At 45.6% G+C, this 21,790-nt stretch overlaps 1 protein-coding gene and 1 pseudogene across 1 annotated transcript in view; one reads left to right on the top strand and one right to left on the bottom strand.

The window, feature by feature from the left end:
* Positions 1-21,790, bottom strand: part of Adap2 (ArfGAP with dual PH domains 2) — a 45,714-nt gene continuing 23,924 nt past the window's right edge. The window contains exons 8-11 of the mRNA XM_004870591.4: positions 20,505-20,567; positions 19,154-19,231; positions 18,413-18,641; positions 1-17,162 (exon numbers count right to left, since the gene is read on the bottom strand). Coding sequence (XP_004870648.2) covers positions 17,128-17,162; positions 18,413-18,641; positions 19,154-19,231; positions 20,505-20,567 — 405 coding nt within the window. The 3' untranslated portion in view covers positions 1-17,127. The remainder of the gene's footprint in view (positions 17,163-18,412; positions 18,642-19,153; positions 19,232-20,504; positions 20,568-21,790) is intronic.
* On the top strand, positions 6,106-8,300 carry LOC101723124 (FYN-binding protein 2 pseudogene; annotated as a pseudogene).

Raw genomic sequence — 21,790 nt, forward strand, 5'->3', positions numbered from 1 at the left:
TTTCCGATGTAAGCACACGAGGGTCGTTTATTCAAGCTTAAGCAGGGACTCTCAATTGTCACCGACGCAGCGGATCGAGATTGAGAGCCCCGAGCCTCGAAACTAGCAGGGTTTTTATTGAGTATACATCAAGCTTTGGTTGTTAGTAGCCAGGTGATTGGTTAATGCTAAATACATATGAAGTGTAGGGTTTTGATTGGTTAGGCTCGGGGGGGGTTAAGGGGGTTACGTATAGATTTTTGCAAGGGAGAAGGGGGCAAAGGTTAGGGGCCGACTGTCATAAGCTGATGGTTAGCAGGTCCACTGACTAATGGTCACATCTATCTTTTGTGGGCAGTTAGCCATTAACTGTTTACCTTATAGGTAGTGTGTCCGGAATGTCCTTCCTGAGTACACAGATGGCTGGGTAATAAACTTAGGAATTTTGAGTGGATAAGCACAAGTTTGAGAGAACAAAGGAGACAGCTCCAAAATGGAGTCACTCTGAGAGAACAAAGGAGACAGCTTCAAAATGGAGTCACTCTGGCTCCACACTTCCTGTGGGACAGGGACCTCTCAGGATGTGTGAAACACACTGAGGTGATGCATGCTTCTCTTACCAGCTGTCAAGCAGTTCATCCTCTTTCTGCCCAGCACTGGTACTATGGAAATGGAGCCCGGCTAAGAAAAACAGGCTCATATGGGCCCACGCCGGGACATGCAGTACCAGAGAAAAGCAACTTGTGCATTAAGCTTGCTGAGATGCAAGGATGCCTGCTTACTGCTTGAGTATAACAAACAAACAAAATTGAAATCTCCTCCCAAAACCCTATCAACCTAGCCCATCCTGACTTACAGGTTTCTGTATCTTGTTCCAGAATCTGGGGTAAACTTAGCTTCTTTTCTAGCCTGTAAAGTAGTCTCTGTATTAAAACACTTAACATATTGAAATGTCCCATCTTTAAAAAATCAAAGTGGAGCCTAGAGACATAGCACATAGAGCCCTACCCAAGCATGCATGAAGCCCTGGATTTGAACTCCAGTACAGGGAAAATCATCTTTGATCTAAACTTCCCTCCAGCCAGCTGTCTTTCTCTTCTCTATTTCACACCCAAGTTTCTGAAAAGATGAAGCTAACCAGTGATCTTCAAGCTCTTTTCCCCTGTAGAAGTTTCATGCAAAGTCCTGCAGTGACTACAAACAGTAAGGGAAAGGTGGGAGTGGACAGTTCTAGAAAATAGAAATACACTAATAAAAATATATGTCCATTGGAAATCTGACAGAGCATTTGTAATTGCATACCGAGCTACTGGGGAGGCCAAGGCAGGAGGATCATAAGTTCAAAGCCAGCTTGGGCAGTTTATCAAGACCCTGTCTCGAAATAAAGTTAAAAAGGGCTGGGGATGTGACTCAGCACTCCCTGTATTCAGTCCTCCATACTGATAAGCAAAAAGAGAGAGAGAGAGACAGAATTTTATTATTCTTTTGTTTTCTTAAATTTGTATCTCTATTTCACTTTCTCCATAGAAATATATTCCCAGGTAATATATCTTATGCATGAAAATCTTTTCTTTATCAATATCTTTTATTTATCCTTTGTAATACTTCTCTGCAATAAAAATATTTATTATATATACTGAAATTTTAACCTTTTTTTTTTACTTCCTATGACAAAGGGCTCTTGTTTAATTTTTCTTCCAGATTGAATTATCATTATTATTAGCAGTCAATCAAACACAAATATATTGTTACATTATATAAATAATTTTTAAACAAAGTAAAAATTATATTGATGGGCCAGGGATTTAGCTCAGTGGTTCTAGCACCTGCCTCACAAGAGCAAGATCCCGAGTTTGATTCCCAGTGCAAAAACAAAAAACCAAAAAAACCCCCATAAAATTATATTGAAACTAAATCATGAAATGAATAGGCTGATTTCTTTTAAAAATGCATTTCTAGAAATAAAAAATAAATAAAAATGGATTTCTATCAGTAGATGAACATTACTTAATGCTAAATTAGGCAACATTTAATAATACATTCTATTCCAATTTTTTTTTTTTGAGACAGGGTCTCTACGCAATCCAAGGTGGCCTGGAACTCACTATGTAGCCCAAGCTGACCTTGAATTTACAGAGCTCCTGAGGCCTACTCAGCCTCCTGAGTGCTGGGATTACAGATGTGTGCACTACCACGCTGGGCTAGAACATTGTTCATTTCAATACTCCTCTGTCAATTGAATTTCTCGAGAGGTACTTTTCTCTTGAAATGTATTTTCTCAGAAGTTTGGAGCTGTAGATTGAATTCATTGAGTTTAGGTAGAATGCTGCCGTGGAGCCTAACTGCTGTCACTAGTCCTCACTGGAAAGCCAGTCAGTTAAGTCAGACTCATTTGCTGCCAGAGTGTAACTTTTTTCAAGTCAAGTAAATGTGTTAATATCTATCCCTACAACACGGAAGTTTATTTATTTGGGTCTTTTTTAAATTTGTTTATTTATTTATTGGTACCAGGGATTGAACTCTGGATCTTGTGCTTGCAAAGCAGGTGGCGGCACCACTGAGCTAAATCCCCGGCCCAATTTGGGATTTTTTTAGCCATTGAATTTATACTGATTGATTGATTTATGTGGCAGAGGTCTCATAAATGTTGCCCAGGCTGATCTTGAACTCCTGGGCTCAGAGCATCCTCCTGACAAGCTGGGAATACAGGTGCCACTGCACCTAGAGACACAGGGTCCCAGTGCTGAGTTACATGAGAAATGAAAAAGCTCTGAGTTTGTGTGCTGGAGAAGCCATCACTGCTATCAGCATGTTCTTCCAGAGTGCTCTTTGCTTTGTACTTGCTGGATTCCTTCAGGAACAAAGCATTTTTTTGTCCAGGGAAGAGAGAATTCATTAAATGTGCTGTACATTGTCCTTATCCCCACTCAGTTTTATAATAAATGAATTCAAACATCCAAACTTAAGCCCTTCTGTTGTGTGCGTGCGTGTGCATGTGACACTAGGGATGGAATGGTGCTCTACCACTGAGCTAAACCCCCAGCCCTCTTGATTTCTTATTTTGAGACAGGTCTCACTAAATTGCCCAAGCTGGACTTATATTTGCAATCTTCCTGCCTCAGCCTCATCAGTAACTGGGATTACAGGTGTGCCCCAAGACCCCTGGCAGTTTTTACATTTTTTATTGTGGTGAAATATACATAATATGAAGTTTACCACTTTAACCATTTTTAAGTATACAACTCAGTGTTTTTGTTTTGTTTTGTTTTTAGATAGTCTCCCTATGGAACCCAGGCTGGCCTCAAATTCACCTCAACCCTCGTGCTACAGTCTCCTGAATGCTGGGATTACAAGAGGTTTTGGTGGTTTTGGAGATTGAACCTCAAACATGCTGGGTAAACTCCCTACCACTCACTGAGCTACATCCCCAGTCTTGTTTTTATTCTGGGGCTTTAAAAAAAAAAAACAACACATATATAGTGTGACTCAAAAGATGATGAACAGGGCTGGGGATGTAGCTCAGTGGTTCCGCTGCCTGCCTCGCAGGCACAAGGTCCCAAGTTCGATCCCCAGTACCAAAAAAAAAAAAAGATGATGAACATTTAAACTTTAAAAAATTATTCCAGTAAAAGACACATTGCTATGAAGCCTCCTCAAAACACTCCCCCTCACTTTGTACACTTATCCCATTGCCACTTTCTCAAGCAGTTCTGGAAGTCCTCTTTCGTGACTGCCTCAATGTTCTGAGTAGATTCAAAACATTTACCTTTTGTGGTGATTTGGACTTTGGGGAAGAGGCAGAAGTCACATGGTGCCAGATCTGGTGAATAAGGTGGATGAGGACACACAGTAATATTTCTATGAGCCTGCCTTACTGTTAGATGGCAGTCGGCAGCAGCATTTACTGTATTTTTTATTTTCTTCTTTTTTTGGTACTGTATTTTTTACTGTATTTTTACTGTATTTTTAAAATCACATATTATAAAGATACCCACAGGGCTGGGGATTTAGCTCTGTGGTTCCGCTGCCTGCCTCGAAAGCACAAGGACCCAAGTTTGATCCCCGGTACCAAAAAAAAAAAAGATACCCACAAAAGAGGACTTTTGGAAGTGCTTCAGAAAGTGGCAAGAATGATGGAACAAGTGTGTTCAGAAGAGGGGGAGTATTTTAAGGGGTTTAATGACAATTGTTTTTACTGTAACAAATTTTTAAAATTTAAACATTCACTGTATAGTTTTATCAATGTATATATATTGATATATAGTGACATATATGCCTATATATATTTACATGTGGGTGTGTATGTGTGTGTGTGGGGTACTGGGACTTAAATCTTTTGTTAACTCCTTATGTGGAGTCTTAATCTAATTTTCTGTCATCCACTTTTTTTTTTTTAATATAATGGAGACCAGAATTTTTCTATTCTGTTTTTGTTTTTCTTCATCTCTTTTTATGTAAACTCTTTGTGCTTTTTCAAGTAACTCATCAATTGACTTCTCATTTCATCCCTCTAATTTTTTTTTTTAGTCAATTTTGTTTATTCTTTTGGAGAACCAACTCTTGGCCTTATTCATTTTTTGTATCATTCTCTTAGTCGCCATTGCATTGATTTCTGCTCTGATCTTTATAATTTCCTCCCTTGTATGAGCTTTGGGTTTGACTTGCTCTTCTTTTTCTAGACGCTTGAGTTTCAGCATCAGGTTATTTAACTAGGCTTGTTCTGTTTTCCTAATATGAGTATTCAGTGCTATGAATTTCCCTCATAAGACTGCTTTCATTGTGTCCCATAGATTCCGATATGTTGTATTGTCTGATTATTAATTTAATTGTAGGAACTGTCTGATTTCTTCTTTAATTTCCTCTGTGACTCACTAGTTATTCAGAAGTGTGTTGTTCAATTTCCATGTGTTTATGAAACTCTTGTGGTTTCTTTTGCTATTGATCTCCAATTTCATCACACTATGGTCTGATAATATACAGGGAATAACTTCAATTCCTTTGCACTTACTTAAACATGTTCTATGAGCGAGTATGTAGTCTATTTTGGAGAACAACCTTTGTGCAGCTGAAAAGAATGTGTATTCAGATTTTGTGGGGTGGAACACACTGTAAACATCTGTTAAGTTCATTTGTTCAAGAGTTTGATTGAGTTCTAGTATTTTGTTGCTTATTTATTGTCTAGTTGATCTATCTATTTGTGACAGTGGGGTATTGAGGTCCCCCACTAATATTGTATTAGTGCTTATTTAATTTTTCATGTCCATTTGTATTTGTTTTATATAGTTGGGTGCACCAGTGTTTGGTGCATATATATTTATGATTGTGAACTCTTCCTCTTGGATTGTTCCCTTTACAAGTCATCCCTCTAATTTTTGTAGCTTTCTTCATATGTCAGCCCAGCTGTTAGTCACAAAATCAACTTTGAGGAGGCCTTTCCCCAATTGACCCTCAGGATCCAGTCCGGGATATTTTCTCATTTGGTTTTTCAACCTCTATAAGAAGGTGGAAAGGGTTTCCTCCTTCTCTTGTTGAATCTCAAATGCCTCAGAGATGTTGTTTTGTTTTGTTTTGTTTTGTTGGATGAGGGGAGCTGACTCTTTAATCCCCTTTGAGTATTAAATTTCTTAAATCTTGCATTTGGCCTAGTCATTTCCAACATTATTATTATTATTATTATTATTTTGGTATCAGGGATTGAACTCGGGTCCTTGCGCTTGTGAGGCAGGCAGCAGAACCACTGAGCTAAATCCCTGGCCTATTTCCAACATTATTTTCATCTAGGATCTTTATTTGGGAACTTTTGTTTTGTTGTAGCTGCTCCGGGAGGATTGATTCTCTCCCAGGCAAGCACAGGTGCAATTCTAATAATTTCTTGTTCCCCTAATCTGAGAAAAAAATGTCCAGGATAGACATCAGTTCAGCTCTTGTGTATAAATTGGGGCTTAAAAATTGGTCTAATTGGTCCCCAGGGGATCTTCAAGGAATGACTGTGTCTCCTTTTAAAAATTCCTCATTTGGGAGCAGATGGAGCAGGTGGTGAGTCCGGGCTGGCAGAGACAGAGGAGGTCAAGCTGTGGGTCCCAGGATCCAGCTCTGGGAAGCAGGGCTGCTCCCCTAGACCCTGCCTCACAGGTGGGTGATGGAAGAAGAACGAGTAAGGAACTTCAAGGAACTTCGAGCCAAATTTCACAACTGTGATGCTCCACTTCTTCTAGGACCTATTAAATTCCCAGCAAGTGTTTCTCAAAAGGGTGACATCAGATGCACAAGGCCCCACCAGATTTTGGCCCATGGGAAACCCCTACATCCAACCACAATTGGCCGCCATCACATGGCTCCAGTGGTGAGTCCCAGACTCTTAAAACCCGGCAAATGGAGTTGACCCAGAGGAATACAATTCAGAAGAGCCCAAGTTCCCCAGGACTTTTGGAAAACCCTGCTGTGTGTTCTCCAAGAAATTCTCAGGAAGCTTCTCTGCTTTTAGATGTGAATTCATCAAATATTGAGATGACCAGTGAGGAAAAAGGAATGGTGGCCAACAGCTTCCAAGACAAGCTCAGGAAGTGGGAGAAAGTTTCATCTCAGAAATGTGTGACGTTCTCAGCTCTTCTCCTTACCAATGGTGGGGACAAGGCCTTCCATCCAGAAGAGCAAAAAAGCCATGAGGCTTCTTCCACACAGACCAAGGGAAAAGATTCAAACAAAATGGGCCCTGACGCTCCCTTCCAAGAAGGAGCTGGCCCAAAGAAAAGCACTCACCACCTCTGAACAACCCCCTCTCCATGTTATCAAGCTGGCAAGAAGAACCAAGAAAAACCCAATGTTGCTAGGAGCTCAGCAGGTGGTCCCTGCCAGCCTGTTTATGAATTCGAGCTGTCCATCCCAGCCCCAGCAAACCCGCCAGACACCCAGCATCACCAGCTCCCCAGAACAAACCCACTGCCCCCTGTGGGGTCTCTGGATCCAGCTCCCCCAAAGCCCCTGAAGCTGCCAGCAGTAGACCTCCAGGCCTTCCAGAGGCAGCCAGCCACTCTCTTCAAGACCCAAGACAAAGTGCACATGAAAGAATCCCTCTGTCCTCTGGAGAGTGCTGAATTTGAAGAACCACGTAATTATGAGGCAACAATTCATATCTGAGACACTCGGGCAACTCCATTAACCTGTGCACTGCAGAAGAAATTGCTGATTCAATATATGAAGTTGGAATTGAAGAACTCCGAAAGCCTTGGAAGAGTTTTCTGCATCAAGAACTTTGCACTAAACATGAAGATGAAGATAAACATATGAGGAAAAAGACCCATGTGGACTGGAACATCAAAATTCAGAACAAGATCCACATTCAAAGCAGCCTTTCAAGGTAGATGTTTATGAAGCGACACCGGAAGACATCCAGATGACCGCCAGCCACGGAGACAGATGGAGCATGGTGGCTAGACAGCAGGAAACCATGACTGATGCAATGGAAGCGAAGGCCTGTCCTGCGGATGTGGACCTGGCCAGGCCCTCCTGAGACCAGGGTGACCAGGTGGAGACTTTGGAGCTGACGACACACACCCAGGACCCAGTGGCCTTTATGTCATGTTCTGTGTCACAGGCCACATATAACGATGTGGATTGCCCCGTGACAGATATATCCAAGTCAGTCTTCTCCAGCTCATTTACCTCAGATAGTGTTTCAGAAGAAAGTAGTGAAGAAATGTATGAGAATGTCTACAAAACAAAGAACAATTCCTCCCAAATAGATTTAGATGGAAAAGAAGCACTTAAGAGGTTGCAGCAGTTTTTCAAAAAAGAAAAGGACAGATTTAAAATGAAGGCAACCAAGTCAAAAGAAAATTTAAGGGCATTTTCAGTTTCACTGCCTGATTTACCACTTAGGTCTCAGGAAGTTATTATCTATGATGATGTGACCACAAGTGAAAGAGAGTCTAATCATGAAGCTAAAATGAAAAGTTGGAAGCCCAGTTTTCTTATACCAAGAAGAAAAAAAGAGAAAAACAGTGCTGATAGATCAGAAAGTTTTTTTCCTAGAATTTCTTCAGAATCAAGAAGCAAAACTCCTTAGAAAAGAATAGAGTAAGAAAAGAAAAGCTTTTTAGACAACGATTTCAGTACAACAAAGAAATTACAGTCATCAACAGAGCAGTGGTATGTTCCAATAATTTAAGAAATGGAATATTTGATTTGCCAATAACTTCTGGGGAAGAACTGGAAGTCACCAATACCACTGATCAAAATCTAGTGATATGTCACAATTCAAAAGGATTGGATACGTCCTCATTGAACATCTAGACTTCAAGCACCAAGGCTGGTCCCATTAGGAAGGTCTCGATTAGATGGGAAGGCCTGTGAGAGGGATAAGGGATTCTAGGACCTGAGTCTTGCCAAAAAAATAAATAAATAAATAAAATTCCTCTTTTTTTTGGTACTGGGGGTCAAACTCAGGTCCTTGTGCTTTCAAGGCAGGCGGTGGAACTATTGAACTAAATCCCCCCGCCCAAAATTCCTCATTTTAGTCCTAGTAAGGAGAACATTAACAATTCAAATCCAATATGCCCTCCTCCCACTGGTAGCTCACGAAGAGAGAATGGGTTAGAACTGGATGGCTTCTCAGGGAGGGAGAAGCTTTCTAGCTCCTTCCTACATTGTTCTAATTCTCTCCTCAGATTTGGATAGAAGGGGCTGTTGGTGGGATCCCCCTCCCCCTCACTCCTTGATTATTTTCTTCCCCTCCTTGAGGTCCTGTCTCTTCAAGGTGACCCTCATCCAGAACATTCTGTGACTACGTAGGGTGGGGGCAAAAAACATCAAGGATCCCAATGATTCTGAGTTTTCTCTTCAAGAGAAACTGGTGTTGACTCTGGGAGCCAGCAGATGGCGTAGCCTCTTTCCTCTGGTGAGGCTGAAGTTTTATTATTTACCAAGAGGACTAGCACTTGACAGACCCGGGCCTCATCAGATTCAATCCTCATCAGATCCAAACTTGGGCCAAAACACAGACAGCCTTTTGACTGGCTCCCTTTTGACAGGCCAAATGAAACTACAATATTTATTCATCTCCCTTTTACTTTTACCCTTGGTCCAAAACTGTCTTCCCAATCTTCAAGCATGTTCCCCAATGGACTCTTAGGGAGAATGTCCAGGTTCCCTTCCCTCACTCCCTAGGCCTAGACTGTTTGTTCCTATTCTCATGAGGTCCCCGTGCCTGAGTCTTCTTGGGTGCTCAACCTCCCTTACCAGGGCCCTGGTGGCCCCTTTTTTTGTCAAGGCTCCCACCTGCTCTACTGCAGGTGTCTACCTATGACAGTTGGAAGGAGAATAGAGGTTTCTCACACATGCCCCGGAATCGCTTGTCTGAGACCTGTGTCAGTCACAGAGAATGTCACCCATCCAACAAAGCAGGACCTTAGTCCAATTGTTCCTACTTTCTCCAGGGCAAAGATTACTTGATTGCCATGGTTTGTTTCTTTTATCTGTCCTGCATCAGTTTCACTGTCTTTAGAACAGTCTCGAGTGTTCTCTGGCTTTCTCAGGGAAACGGAGTATCCAGGCAGAGCGGCCCGCACAAAAAGGGGGTAGGGAGTGGGACTCACCTCCCTCTCTACCAGGACCACCTGGTCCACGCGGGCATAGAATCTCCTGGATAAGCCCCTAACTGTAAAAAATGAATTTACTTCTTGGCCAAAAATCAAATTAAGAAGAAAGGAAGAAGAAGAAAAGAAATTAGGGCCAGGGATTTAGCACAGTGGTTCTGGTGCCTGCCTTGTAAGCACAAGGTCCTAAGTTCGAGCCTTGGTATCAAAAAAATAAATAAAATAAAATAAAGTGGGTAGGGGATTCAGCTCAGTGGTTCTGGTGCCTGCCTTGCAAGCACAAGGTCCTGAGTTCGATCCCCAGTACCAAAAAAAAAAAAAAAAATTAGACTCCAGAAGCAGCAAAAGCAAGGTTGTTTTTTTTTTTTTGGTACCAGGGATCAAACTTGGGACCTTGCGCTTGCGAGGCAGGCGCCAGAACCACTGAGCTAAATCCCTGGCCCAAAAAGCAAGATTTTTAATCCATACTCTTGCAAGAGTGGTGCTATGCATAGAGACAGGCACACTCCAGCTGAGAAGCCGTTTCTATTCCTAACTCACAGGACTCACTCCCCCATCTCCCATGGCCTGGGATCCAGGGTTCAGTCTGTCCCGAGCAATCTATTTCATCCCACAATTGTTGTGCCCCCTTTCCCTTCGCATCCCCTGCTTCCTATCTCTTTGTAGTTATTTTGAGCCTTTTGCTTCACAGGATTTGGGGAGACTTGCTTAGCAATTACCACTTTACCCCAGAACTTCACCTCTGGTGTGTCTTTGTATAGCCTGCATGTCTTTGTCTACGAGTTTACTGAGGTAAATCTATGTCTAAGGGCTTATTAGAGTGAGTTAATGAAATATGGACTGATTAAAAATATTTTACCTCTTATACCCAAACCCCATCTTGGAATACATGAAGCTTTGGGGACATCCAGATATAAACCATAAGATCTAGTCCCTTTTTTTTCCTCCCTTGCTTTCAGATCATGAGATGAGTGGTTTTACTCCTGCCAAAATGTGCTTCCTCACCACAGGCCAAAACAAGGGAGCCAATTAAAAACTGCAATCTCCAGGGCCGGGGATTTAGCTCAGTGGTTTTGCCGCTTGCTGTGCAAATGCAAGGACCCGAGTTTGATCCCCAGTACCAAAACAAAAAACAAAAAACTGCAATCTCTAAAACATGAACCAAAATAAACCTTTTCCTTTATAAGTTGATTATCTCCAGTATTCATTATAGTGACAGAAAGTTGACACTCATATGTTTAGTAGCCTGAGGTTATATCTTTTTTTGGGGGGGTTATATCTTGATTTCCCTTCTTTTTGAAGACAAGGTCTTGCTATGTAGCTCAGGTTGGCCTCAAACGGACTGTGGAGCCCAGGCTGGCCCTGAACTCTCACTGATGCTCCTACCTCAGCCTCCCAAGTGCTGGGATCACAGGTGTGCACCACCACACCCAGCCATTTTAGACCTTCTGGATCCTGTTATGTTTTTTCAGAGATCAGGCAGGTTACAGTGATACCTGTCATGGAATGGCTCCAAGCTCAAATTTTCCACTACTTGAACAGCAAAGTTGTAAAAAAAATTTTGCTTGGTGTTTGTAAATTTGCTCGATAGTCAACTGTTGGGGACCAAGCTATGTGAGGAAAATGTTGGGGACCAGGCTACGTGACTTAAGTCCCACAGTCGTGAGGCTGGTGTGACCTGCTTTAGGAATAGGGAAGTATGCTTCCCGGCTGTGTGGGGAAAGCCCATAATCACAGTGCTCCCAAAGCAAGGTAACATCTGCTGAGGCCAATGCAAAAAGAATGTAGAAATCCAGGTATAGGGAAGGACTTAATCCCCATTAACTTGTTCCCTTTATGAAGTTGAACTTGCTTCTCAGCTTTTATTGCCCCATTCTTACTGTAGTTGCTGTCCCAGGAAAAGTACACTACCCCTCCCGCTGAACTTCTTACTGGCTAAAAAAGTGTGTCAACAATGGAGATTGTTGAGCTTGTCTACTAGAGGGAGGTCCCTCCTTGTCCTCTTATACCTTGAATTTTGTCTGTCTTTTTTTATTCCCCGTTATCCCCTCCCTACAGGTATCCAAGGGTCTGATCTGCCCCAAGCAGTCAACCTGAAAATCTGACTTGAAAAAAACCTGTAAGTGCCAAGAGTGAGTCGCTGTGGACAGAAAGGGGTTTCATTTCAGTCTAAGCACAGCTCTCAGCCAAACACATATAGTTCTTGTGTTAGCACATCAATACATTCATCATTGTGCTTTTTTCTTGCACTTTATTTGTGTAAAATATCATAACCATGGCTCCAAAGACAGTTAATGATACCAGCAGTAAAGCTAAGAGGAAAACTGTGAGCACCATGATAGAGTGAAAGAAAGAAATCATTATGAAATTTGTTAAAGTTCTGAAAAATGGGGCTAGGGATTTCACTCAGTGGTTCCACTGCCTGCTTTGCAAGCCCAAGGTCCCAAGTTTGATCCCCGGTACCAAAAAAAAAAAAAAAAGTCCTGGAAAATGAATTTATAAGTGCAATTTTTTGCCTCTGAACCAATAGGTTTTTCATTATTTCTTATAGGAATAATATGTTCAGTTCTCAAAATTTTTCAGTGTTCGAGCATGAATTTGAAACAAATTGAGTTCAACAACTACAGTATCACTGAATACACCAAATTCACTTGTCCTCCCCATGGTCCTCTCCTCCCAGATTTCCCCCTTTCACTTTTCAGTTGCTGTGCTTACCTTGAACTCTGACTTCTATTTTTCAGTCAGGAAGATAGAGCTTTCTGCCAAATTTCTGGTGACTCCCTAAGGCACTGACTGACTTGGCCAGGCCCTCAGGTGAAAACTGAAAAGTGAGAGACTCATCAGGCCATTTCCTGCTTCCTAGTGCCAGCTCCTCTCTACCTTCTGTGGCCTTTGGTCACTTTTCAGTGCCTTCAGATAGTTTTTTGGTTCGTCTCTCCAGAGTTTATTATGGTTATCTGCCTGAAGGTTTTCTGATGTGAGCTGCTGCACCATTACTGGGAGCAATCCATCCTCCAATCTCACCTGCTCTTACTTCTCCTTCCCCAGCCATCTGTTCTCTAGCATAGTCATTTATCCAAAGACTCCAGAACAGTCTTCTCTTCTCTCTGGGCCTTTGTACATGCTTCTTTACTGCTTCTCCCATCCCAACCCAAGGATCTTTTACTCAATCTTAGGATTTAGCATAGATATCATCTCTTTTGGAGAAGTTTTTCAGTTGGTATGGAGTCAAGTAATAGAAACTTCCTTGCAGGAAACCAAAAAAAGGACAAAAGGGGATTTAATGTAAGAGGAAGAAATATCCTTGTGGAACCCAGAGAGAGATCCAGCTAAGGATCCAACCCAAACCAGGCAGACTACCGGGCATGGTGGCACATGCCTATAATCCCAGCACTCAGAAGGCTGAGGCAGGATTGCCACAAATTCAAGGCCAGCCTGGACTACATCATGAGATTCTGTCTCAAAAAGCCAAAAAACACCAACAACGATAAACAGGCAGACCATTTCGTTGGAGCTTCAGCTCTTGTGTCTGTTCTCTGTGCCTCTATAGGGCTCCCACACTTAGAAGCCCAGTTTCCCTCTTCAGGTAGCTTTGTTCCTGCCTGTTTTCTTCTCTTTCTTCCCCTCTAGACCATATGTTCCTTGAAGACAGGACTATGCCTTTATTGATTTGCTCATCCTCAGAACTTACCAGAGTAGCTCAACACTTACCAGACCTGGTAGGAAAGGCAGACAAGGGATTGACCCTCAATGCACACCCCAGTGAGTGTTGAAAGAGACGTCTCCAGGGTGCTTTGGGAGCCAGAGAGGAGCTGCTTTCCTACGTGGGCAGTCCTGAGACTTCAGGAAAGAGACTCTCACGTGTTGCTTGCCCCACGATTGGGGGTCCAAATCCCATAACATGCAGAGACCCCTCTCCCCTCCTGTTCCCCCTTCCCCAATTTCTTCCTCCCCCACCCCTCCCTCTTTTCCCACAATACTGGGGACTGAACTCAGTCTTGTGTATGCTGGGCAAGTGCTCCAGTGTTGAGCTATCCCTCCATCCCTATTTGTTTCTTTGTTTTCTTATTTATGATAATGAGGATTGAGGCCAGAGCCTTTGCACTGAGCAACATCTCCAGCCTTTTAAAATTTCTTGCTAAATCGTTAACTTGCCCATGCTGGGGTGTGCATTAACTTGCAATCCTCTGGCCTCACCCTTCCAGGGTGCTGGGATTACAGGTATGGGATACCACACCCATCTCCCCAGCCTTTTTAAATTTTTGAGACACGGTCTCTTCAAAGTTGTCCAGGCTGGCCTAAAATTTTAGGTGTACAGTGCATTTACATTCATTTTTAGGAACTTGTACCTTTACATGATGTATCTTCGTTCTTATTTTTTCCCCATTCCCCTACTCTCCCTTCGCCCCCTCCACCCTTCCCTATTTACAAAGACTTTGTTTCCATTTTTCCCTTTTCTCGTATTTTTTCCTTTCCCTTCTTTTCTTTCCCCTACTTCTCCCACTTCCCGGACCCCTTTGGGCCTTTTCTTCCTATTTCACATTATCAATTATTCATTTTAATCCTTATTTACACTTTCAGTTTCTCACACCAGAGAAACTATTCGGTATTTACACATGTGTGTCCTATTTATTTCACTTAAGAGTATGGCCTCGGGCCAGGGATTTAGCTCAGTGGTTCCGCTGCCTGCCTCACAAGTGCAAGGACCCGAGTTTGATCCCCGGTACCAAAACAAAGAGTATAGCCTCAATGTGCATCCATTTAGCTATAAGTGTCTCTAGTTTCTCATTCTTTATGGGTAAATAATACTCCATTTTATTAAAAAACCCCACATCTTCTTTATCCAGTCTCCAGTTGATGGGCACTTGGGCTATTTCCAAGCTTTGGCTATTACAAACTGTGCAGGCAGGCCTGAAATTTGCAATCCTCCTTTCTCAGCTTTCTGAATAGCTGGGATGACAACATGCACAACCACTCACCAGGCCATGCAGAGAGTCCTATAACAACTCTCTCACCCCTCCTGGTCTTCATGGAAGTGAAGAGTGTTTTTCATGTCCCTCGATGGGTGGGAAAAGAACAAAGACTCATGGAGCAGGGGTCTTGGCAAGCACTGCAGCCACTTGAGACTTCTTTCAGCTCCCTTTTTCCATCTCAGAGCCTTTAAGCATTTTCTTCTCTTAGCTTAAAAAGTGTTTGCCTTACCCTCCTCCCTTTGATTAACCTATTCAAGGCTTCACTTTTGACGTCACTTTCTGGAGAGGAAGCTGGCTTCCCTCTGTTTTTCAGTGAGGGCAGCCCTGGGGCCTGCTAGCGCCTCCCTGGTTAAGGGCCGCTGCTGCCCCCTGCCGGCTGCAATCGTGACAGCAAGGACCGAAGCATCCCACTCCTTTACTCCTACACACAAGGCTTGGGAGCAGCGCCTGGCACCGGGGAAGCGGTGAAAGATACTTGTTACTTGCATTGAATTTCAGTAGTTAGTGCAACTTCCTCATTTTAAAGAGAAAAACCAAAGCACAGAGTTGGGGAAGTGAATATTCCAGTGGCCCCAAGTTAGCAGGGCCAGACCCTGGGTGGCTCTGCCCTGCTGTGCAGTGGACCTGTCTGCTTAGCTTGCTTCTTTCCTGCTGGAGCGCTGTGCCGACCAATGCAGGCATTGTTTCTTTTTTTGGTACCGGGACTCAAACTCAGGATCTTGCGCTTGTGAGGCAGGCACCAGAACCACTGAGCTAAATCCCCAGCCCCAGAATTGTTTCTTTATTACCTAGATTTCTGTTTCTTCTCAAGTGTGCACAAGATGCAAATCTCCCAGAAACACGTTACTAAATTAATTAGATAATTAATTTCAATGCTTAAGATTGAACCCAAGGCCTCAGGCACGCTAAGCACACAATCTACCACTGAGCCACCCCCCCCCATATCCCACAGGTACTTTTTATTTTTTTTGAGCCAAGGTCTCATACTATCCAGGCTAATCTCAAATATCTGGACTTAAGTGATTGATCCCCCTGCCTCAGCCTTCTGAGTAGGTGAGACTACACGTATGTGCCATGGTGCCAAGCTCCAACAGCATTTTTTTTTGGTACTGGGGATCGAACTCGGGACCTTTTGCTTGCAAAGCAGGCACGGTGCCAATGAGCTAAATCTCTGGCACTCCAACAGCATTTTTTTTTTTTTTGGTACTGGGATTGAATTCAGGACCCTGTGCTTGCAAGGCAGGTGGTGGCACCACTGAGCTAAACCCCTGGCCCTGCATTTTTAACTCATAGAGAAAAACCACTATTTTTCAAGAGTGGAAAGTGGGTATTTAAAACATATTTTTCTCAACTTTTTAATATGAAAACTTTTAAATCTGTATAAAATTTGCATGAATTGGAAAATAAATGTCCACATATACTTCATCTAGATTCATCAGTCACTAACACTTTACACAGTGGATCTCTCTCCCCATATATAATCTTTATATATGTATGTATATACACAGATATACTCTATTCGTTAAAAATATACATATACCCTTAGGTTTTGTTGAACCATTGAAGAATTGGTTGTAGGCATCACTACATTCTACCTCAGCAGCAGTTCTCCCATACAAACACAGCATGATTATCACAGCCTTGCAATATTGCTAGCCAGTATACACACTTGATCTTAGCCAAAAGGCCAAGAAGCGATAGCCAATATACACCCATATTTATATTTCTTCAATCATCTGAGGCATATCCTCTACAGCTCTTTGTTGTTTGCAGTAGTGGGCACTGAACCGGGGGCCTTCACACTGAGCTACATCCCTAGCCCCTTATTTTTATTTTTAAATTTTAAGACAAGGTCTTGCTAAGTTGCCCAAGCTAGGCTCAAACTTGGCCATTTGCCTGTCTCAGCCTCCCAAAGTGTTGGGATTTCAGGCATACACACTGCACCAGGCCTACAATTGGTGTTGTTTTTTAAAATCCAGGATCCAAGCAAGAACCATGAATTGCATCTGATTGCCACTTTTTTTTTTTTTTTGGTACCAGGGATTGAACTCAGGTCCTTGAGCTTGTGCAGCAGGCGGTGAAACCACTGAGCTAAATCCCCAGCCCTGATTGCCACTTCTTAGTCCCTTTCATCTAATATTTCCAGACTATATCTTTGAAGAGTCCAGGCTAGTTGTTTAGCTGAATTGCCTAATGTGAATTTGTGTTTGTCTATATTCCTCATGGTTAGATTCAGACTGAACTTTTACTTTGGGAGGGGGAGTGGCAAGATGCCATTTGCACAATGCTGTGACTGTCCCTTCACTTCAATGCGCCATTTCAGATTTGAGGAAGTGCTGGGCCTTTGGGATGCCTCAAGCCTGGGTGTGCTGGGGGGTGGGGGGTTATGTGCTCATCACTGTACCGGAGCCTTAGCTCCCCAAATCTGGGCAGTGTGGAAGGCCCAGAGAGCAAGAGGCTTCAGTCTCTGCACAGTTCACTGCCAGGGGTGGCTGCAGCCTTCAGGCACTCTTGCTGGGCACGAGGGCAGAGTAAGAACTTCTCCTTCACATCAGGTGGCCAGCCAGCTCTTCAGCCAAAGGTCACCTGTTGCTGCACCCACTTTCTGTGGGTGCACCTGGAAGGGAAATAAGGGGGCTCAGGGAGGTGGCCATGTGAGGGCAGTCCTGAGGATAGGCAGGCAATGTGGGGGAGCTAGAATAAAAAACAGGTTGGGGCAGGGTGGGGCAGCACATGGCTGTAATTACTCCAGAGGCTGAGGCAGGAGGATTGCCACAAGTTCAAGGCTAGCCTGGGCTACATAGTGAAACCCTATCTCAAAAAAACAAGAAACACAACAAAAAAGCAAAAATAGGTTGGGAAAGAGAAGCGAAAATAAACTTCAAAAACAAATGGAAAGAATGACAAAGGGAACATACACACACACACACTCATGCCGTCCCCCCCCCCCCCCCATACATACCCTAGAGAGGGAGTAAACATTGAAGAGACAGAGACACATAGAAGGAAAGGAACCAAGAGACTCAGACACCCAGGCCCAGGGACAAAAGAAAGCAGCGGCGTCCCTTTTTCATTTCTGAATTCTTTTGGCTTCGAGAATTGGGACAGCTGGGGCCCAGGATTTAGCTCAGTGGCACCGCACCTGCCTTGAAAGCACAAAGTCCTGAGTTTGATCCCTAGTACCAAAACAACAACACAAAGAATTGGGACAGTGAAGAGAGTTTGTCCTTATCCTCAGCAGACTCAGAGGGCACAGGGCTCCCCCCAAGGGACTCTGTGGGGGTTACCTGTTCTGGCTATACTTTTCCAAACAGAACTTTTCCTTCATGCCCAGAAGCTGGGCCCTGGGTCAGAAGTTTTCTGTTCTAGTTCAAGACATCTGGCCTTTTCCCAGGGGCACCAAAAGATAGGGAAGCCTCCTTGTGACAAGGAGCAGGAGAGAGAGACAGAAGGGAGGATGAGGGAAAAGAAAGCATTATAAATAGCCTCCCCTCCAGTGAGGAATCCAGGATCCCAGCAACAGCCCAGCGGGGTGACCTCAGCTAGTAACACCTGGCCAGGGGTTTCTCATGAGAAAAGGGACGAGGGCTGCCCAGCCGCTCAGGCAGGCAGGGGAGAGGCGGCCTCAAGTGTTCAGCCAGGGCCAGATTCTCTGGAAGCTCATAGACAGGGGCTCTGTTAGAGGAGCCTTGGGGTGCCCAGGGGACTCTGGGGCAATAATGCGCAACATCTGTGCTTTTCTTAGGCAGGAAGCGAAGACCATGGAAAGCGCAGAGTCAGGGCTCTTCTGGCCTCACAGCTGAGCCCCGTGCAGAAGGCCCCTCTACCCTCAGCCCAGAGAGCCGGCCCTGGCCCCCCGCTGCTCACCGAGGAGGTGGAGGGGCGTCAAGGGGCGAGAAAGGACATCCCGAAAGCTCTCCAGCCATTCCCGCTGCTCCTTCTCGCTGGGGCAGGTGAGGACAAATCTCCGATGCGGGGTGACAATGGTGAGGCCAGCTTTCCAGCGACTCCCTCGGACGCCCTTCGGCAGCTCTTCAAGGACTTCGTATCCCTGCTCCTTGCTCCCAAGAAAAACCTGGCCCTGCTCGAAGGCATCCTGAAAACCAGAAGGCACCTATACACCCCAGGCCAGCCCTGGGGCAGAGGGGTTTCTGCACCCCCAACAGGCCCCAAGCTCCATTTTGGTAAAGTGTGCCACTACCAGGAGTGCTGCTAGATTAAAACCCTACAATAAATGACACATCCTCTGTTGGAAAGGTAACTAAGGCTTGTGGAGAGCTCACTGAGCAGCAGGAACTCATGTACTTTGTATGTTGCAACTCATGTACCCATCTCAGTAACTTCCGAGCAAGGCATTTAAAGCCTTGTTTCAGAGGAGGAAACTGAGGCACAGACAGCTAAGTGTACCTTCTGCCCAGGGCACGCCAGACACTACAATGGCAGGGCTGGGACAGAGGCAGACCACTGCCTTCCAGGCCCACACCTCAAACTGTTCCACTCCTCGCCTCCTGGTTAGATGAAGCCCCGAGCCAGGTGTGATGGCGCAGGCCTGAAATCCCAGCACTAGGTACAAGCCCTGAGCTGGATAACTTGGGGAGTAGTTCTTACCAGGGGGTTCTTATAATAGAGCAGCCTCCGCTCCTGGGGATCCAAGGCAAACCACCTTTTCTTGAAAGGTTCTCTCTGCTGCAAAAGAGGGAACCTCTTACCAGGATGGCAAAGCAGGGGACAGAGGGTGGGACCAGCTCAGGCCAAGGCCAGGCAGTAGGGCCAGTCCCACTGGTTCTCCAGCCCTGCTGGCTTCCCAATCAGACTCCCTGCTGCTTCTCCCCAGGCCCCGGTCAGGGCTCTGCCTGCCCCCTCCCAGCCCCCAGCTGCCCCCCTACCCCACGCTGCCCCCTGCCCACTTGGGCCTGCTGTCTCCAGGTGTGGCCTGGGGGTGGAAGGGGCGCTTCCGTCTTTCTCAGGCTGTGGACAAACAAGTCTCAGAAAAAGGAAGCTGGGAAAATCAGAAGTGGCTACTGCTCCTCGAGGCTGAAAGTGCTGGGATGGCCAAATTCTAACCTCAGCCAGGGGAGGGAGCACCCCCGGCCCGGGTGAGGGCCATGGCGAGGAGCTGTGCCTGGCTGGTGAAGGAAGGAACCTTTTCAACCTGCCCAGGCTTTCTTTCGTACTGTCTCCTAACACTCACTCTCCTTTTAACAGTTACTGTGTACATGAACACATTAAACCTTTAAAAATAAGCTAGAATGCTGCCACTTCTGGGGAGTGTTTTAGGGAGCATCTCTGTTTTCTCCCTCCTCTCCCCTCTTCCACACCCCCTGCAATCACCAGGACGCCCTCCAGCCAGACTTCTGACTTTGAACCTGCTCTCCTCAGCTCAGCATCCAGGCTCTGCCCCACAATGGCGTCAGCCTTCCCCTCCTGCACAGAGAAGTGGGCATAGCAAGCCCTGGTGGCGGGTTCAGAAAGGGGAGCCAGGCTGAGCTGGAGGCAGTGAGGGTGTGCTGGAGGAGGCCTTGGGGCACCCAACATGGAGCACTCACATTTCCTCAGGCCAGTCACAGGCCCTGTCTCCCTTGGCCATGCGGGTGGGCTCCTGGCACAGAGCACCATGGGTTCTGGAGCACCCCAAAGCTGTCTCCCCAGGGAGTCCCTTCTCAGCTCCACTTTCCCAGGGGTAGGGGTGGTTACATGAGTTCAGAGGAAAGAAGCTGATGATGGGGGACAGAGCTTGCCCAGGAGAGGGCAGTGCCCCCGGAGCAATGCTGGACCATGCACCTGCCAACATTTGTCTGCTCAATCCTTCAACCCAGGAACTCCCACATGGGCTAACTTCCTTTCCTTCCCTTTCCAGCCCTCCTTCCCCACTCCCTCACCTCCCAAATCCTGCCCTACTGGTGACCAGGCCAGGGCCAGGGCCAGATACATGCCTCCCCCAAGGAGTGGTAGGATGTACCTTTGGGCCAGTCTTTTCCATGAAGCCTTGTTTGAGGTAGTTCCTGGTGATGAGGGGCACAAGCTGGGGGGAGAGAGACAGACGCTGACCTCCCACTCGAACACCAGAGGTCAAGGTTCCCAAAAGAACTTGGCTCACAGACAAAGAGGAAGTGTGGAATAGGGAAGGAAATATACACTCGATGGCTGGGGGTTATATTTGGAAGGTGCACTGTCTGTAATATTCATATTTCAACAAAGTAGGTCGTCAGCACCCCAGATGTTTGCAGAGCTTACTGGCATGGCTGAGTCACGGGTTAAGGACTCCTTCAGCCAAGGCTGTGAGGAGAACCTGTTGGGGTCAGGGAGCATCGTCCCAGGCCTACTGTCTGGCAGGGTTTGGGTGCAACTCTCAACCTCCCTGGGAGGAGGGTCTTGTCAGTCTCAAAGCCGCATAGCCCCTGGCATGAAGAAGCGACAGTCACATGTGGGGTCACCACACTGTGACACTGAAGTGTAAACATGCCAGAGCCTTCTGAGCAAGCCCCCAGCTGAGGCTTGCTGGCTACCTGGCCACTGGTAGGCACTCTGACAACACAGGGCCATGAGGAGGTGACAACAGAGTGGGTAGACAGAAAGCTCTGGACAAGGAGGTGGGAGACCTGGGCTCTGGCTGCACTTCTGACCTCCACCAGCCACATGACCTTGGTAAGATCCTCTGCGTCCCTGTGCAGTGAGGAGACTCAGTCCTGTGACCACCAGCAGCCCTTCCAGCTGTCCATCCTGTGCTCAGAAAGGCTGCCAGGGACTGGCACTGGCCTCCTATGCTGCAAGGTCTGAAAAGAGGAAGGTCAGGAGCCAGAAATGAAAATCTCTTCTCCCAAAATACATTAGAGAGGCTTTCATTCCCCATTGGAGGAAACAGATGAAGCCCTGTCTGTTTGCTATTCTGAACTTGAGCCAGGATAGGGCCAGTCTAGGCCCAGGGAAATGATGGGAAGAAGGGACACAACCAGGGTGGAATACTCATTACTGGCCCTCAGACAACAGGGCTCCTCTGATTCCCACAACAGCCCCGAAGGTAGCCACTGTCCTCATGGTCACAGACAGTACACTGAGGCTTGGAGAAGTGAGATGGCCTGCCCTCCACTTCAGAGTCTATGAACCGAGGGCTTCACAAATGCTGCCCCAGCACTCAACCACTGAGCTCTACTCCCACCCCTACATGGGTTCCTGATTAAAGGACCACAAACCCACAGGGTTTCCCTGAGTTTCCAGCATCTGAACCCTTCAGTCTGAGCCAGGCCA

Source organism: Heterocephalus glaber, unplaced genomic scaffold (genome assembly GCF_053883595.1).
Source record: "Heterocephalus glaber isolate CG9 unplaced genomic scaffold, H.glaber_assembly_v1.0 deba00001564, whole genome shotgun sequence".
Taxonomy (NCBI): Eukaryota; Metazoa; Chordata; class Mammalia; order Rodentia; family Bathyergidae; genus Heterocephalus; species Heterocephalus glaber.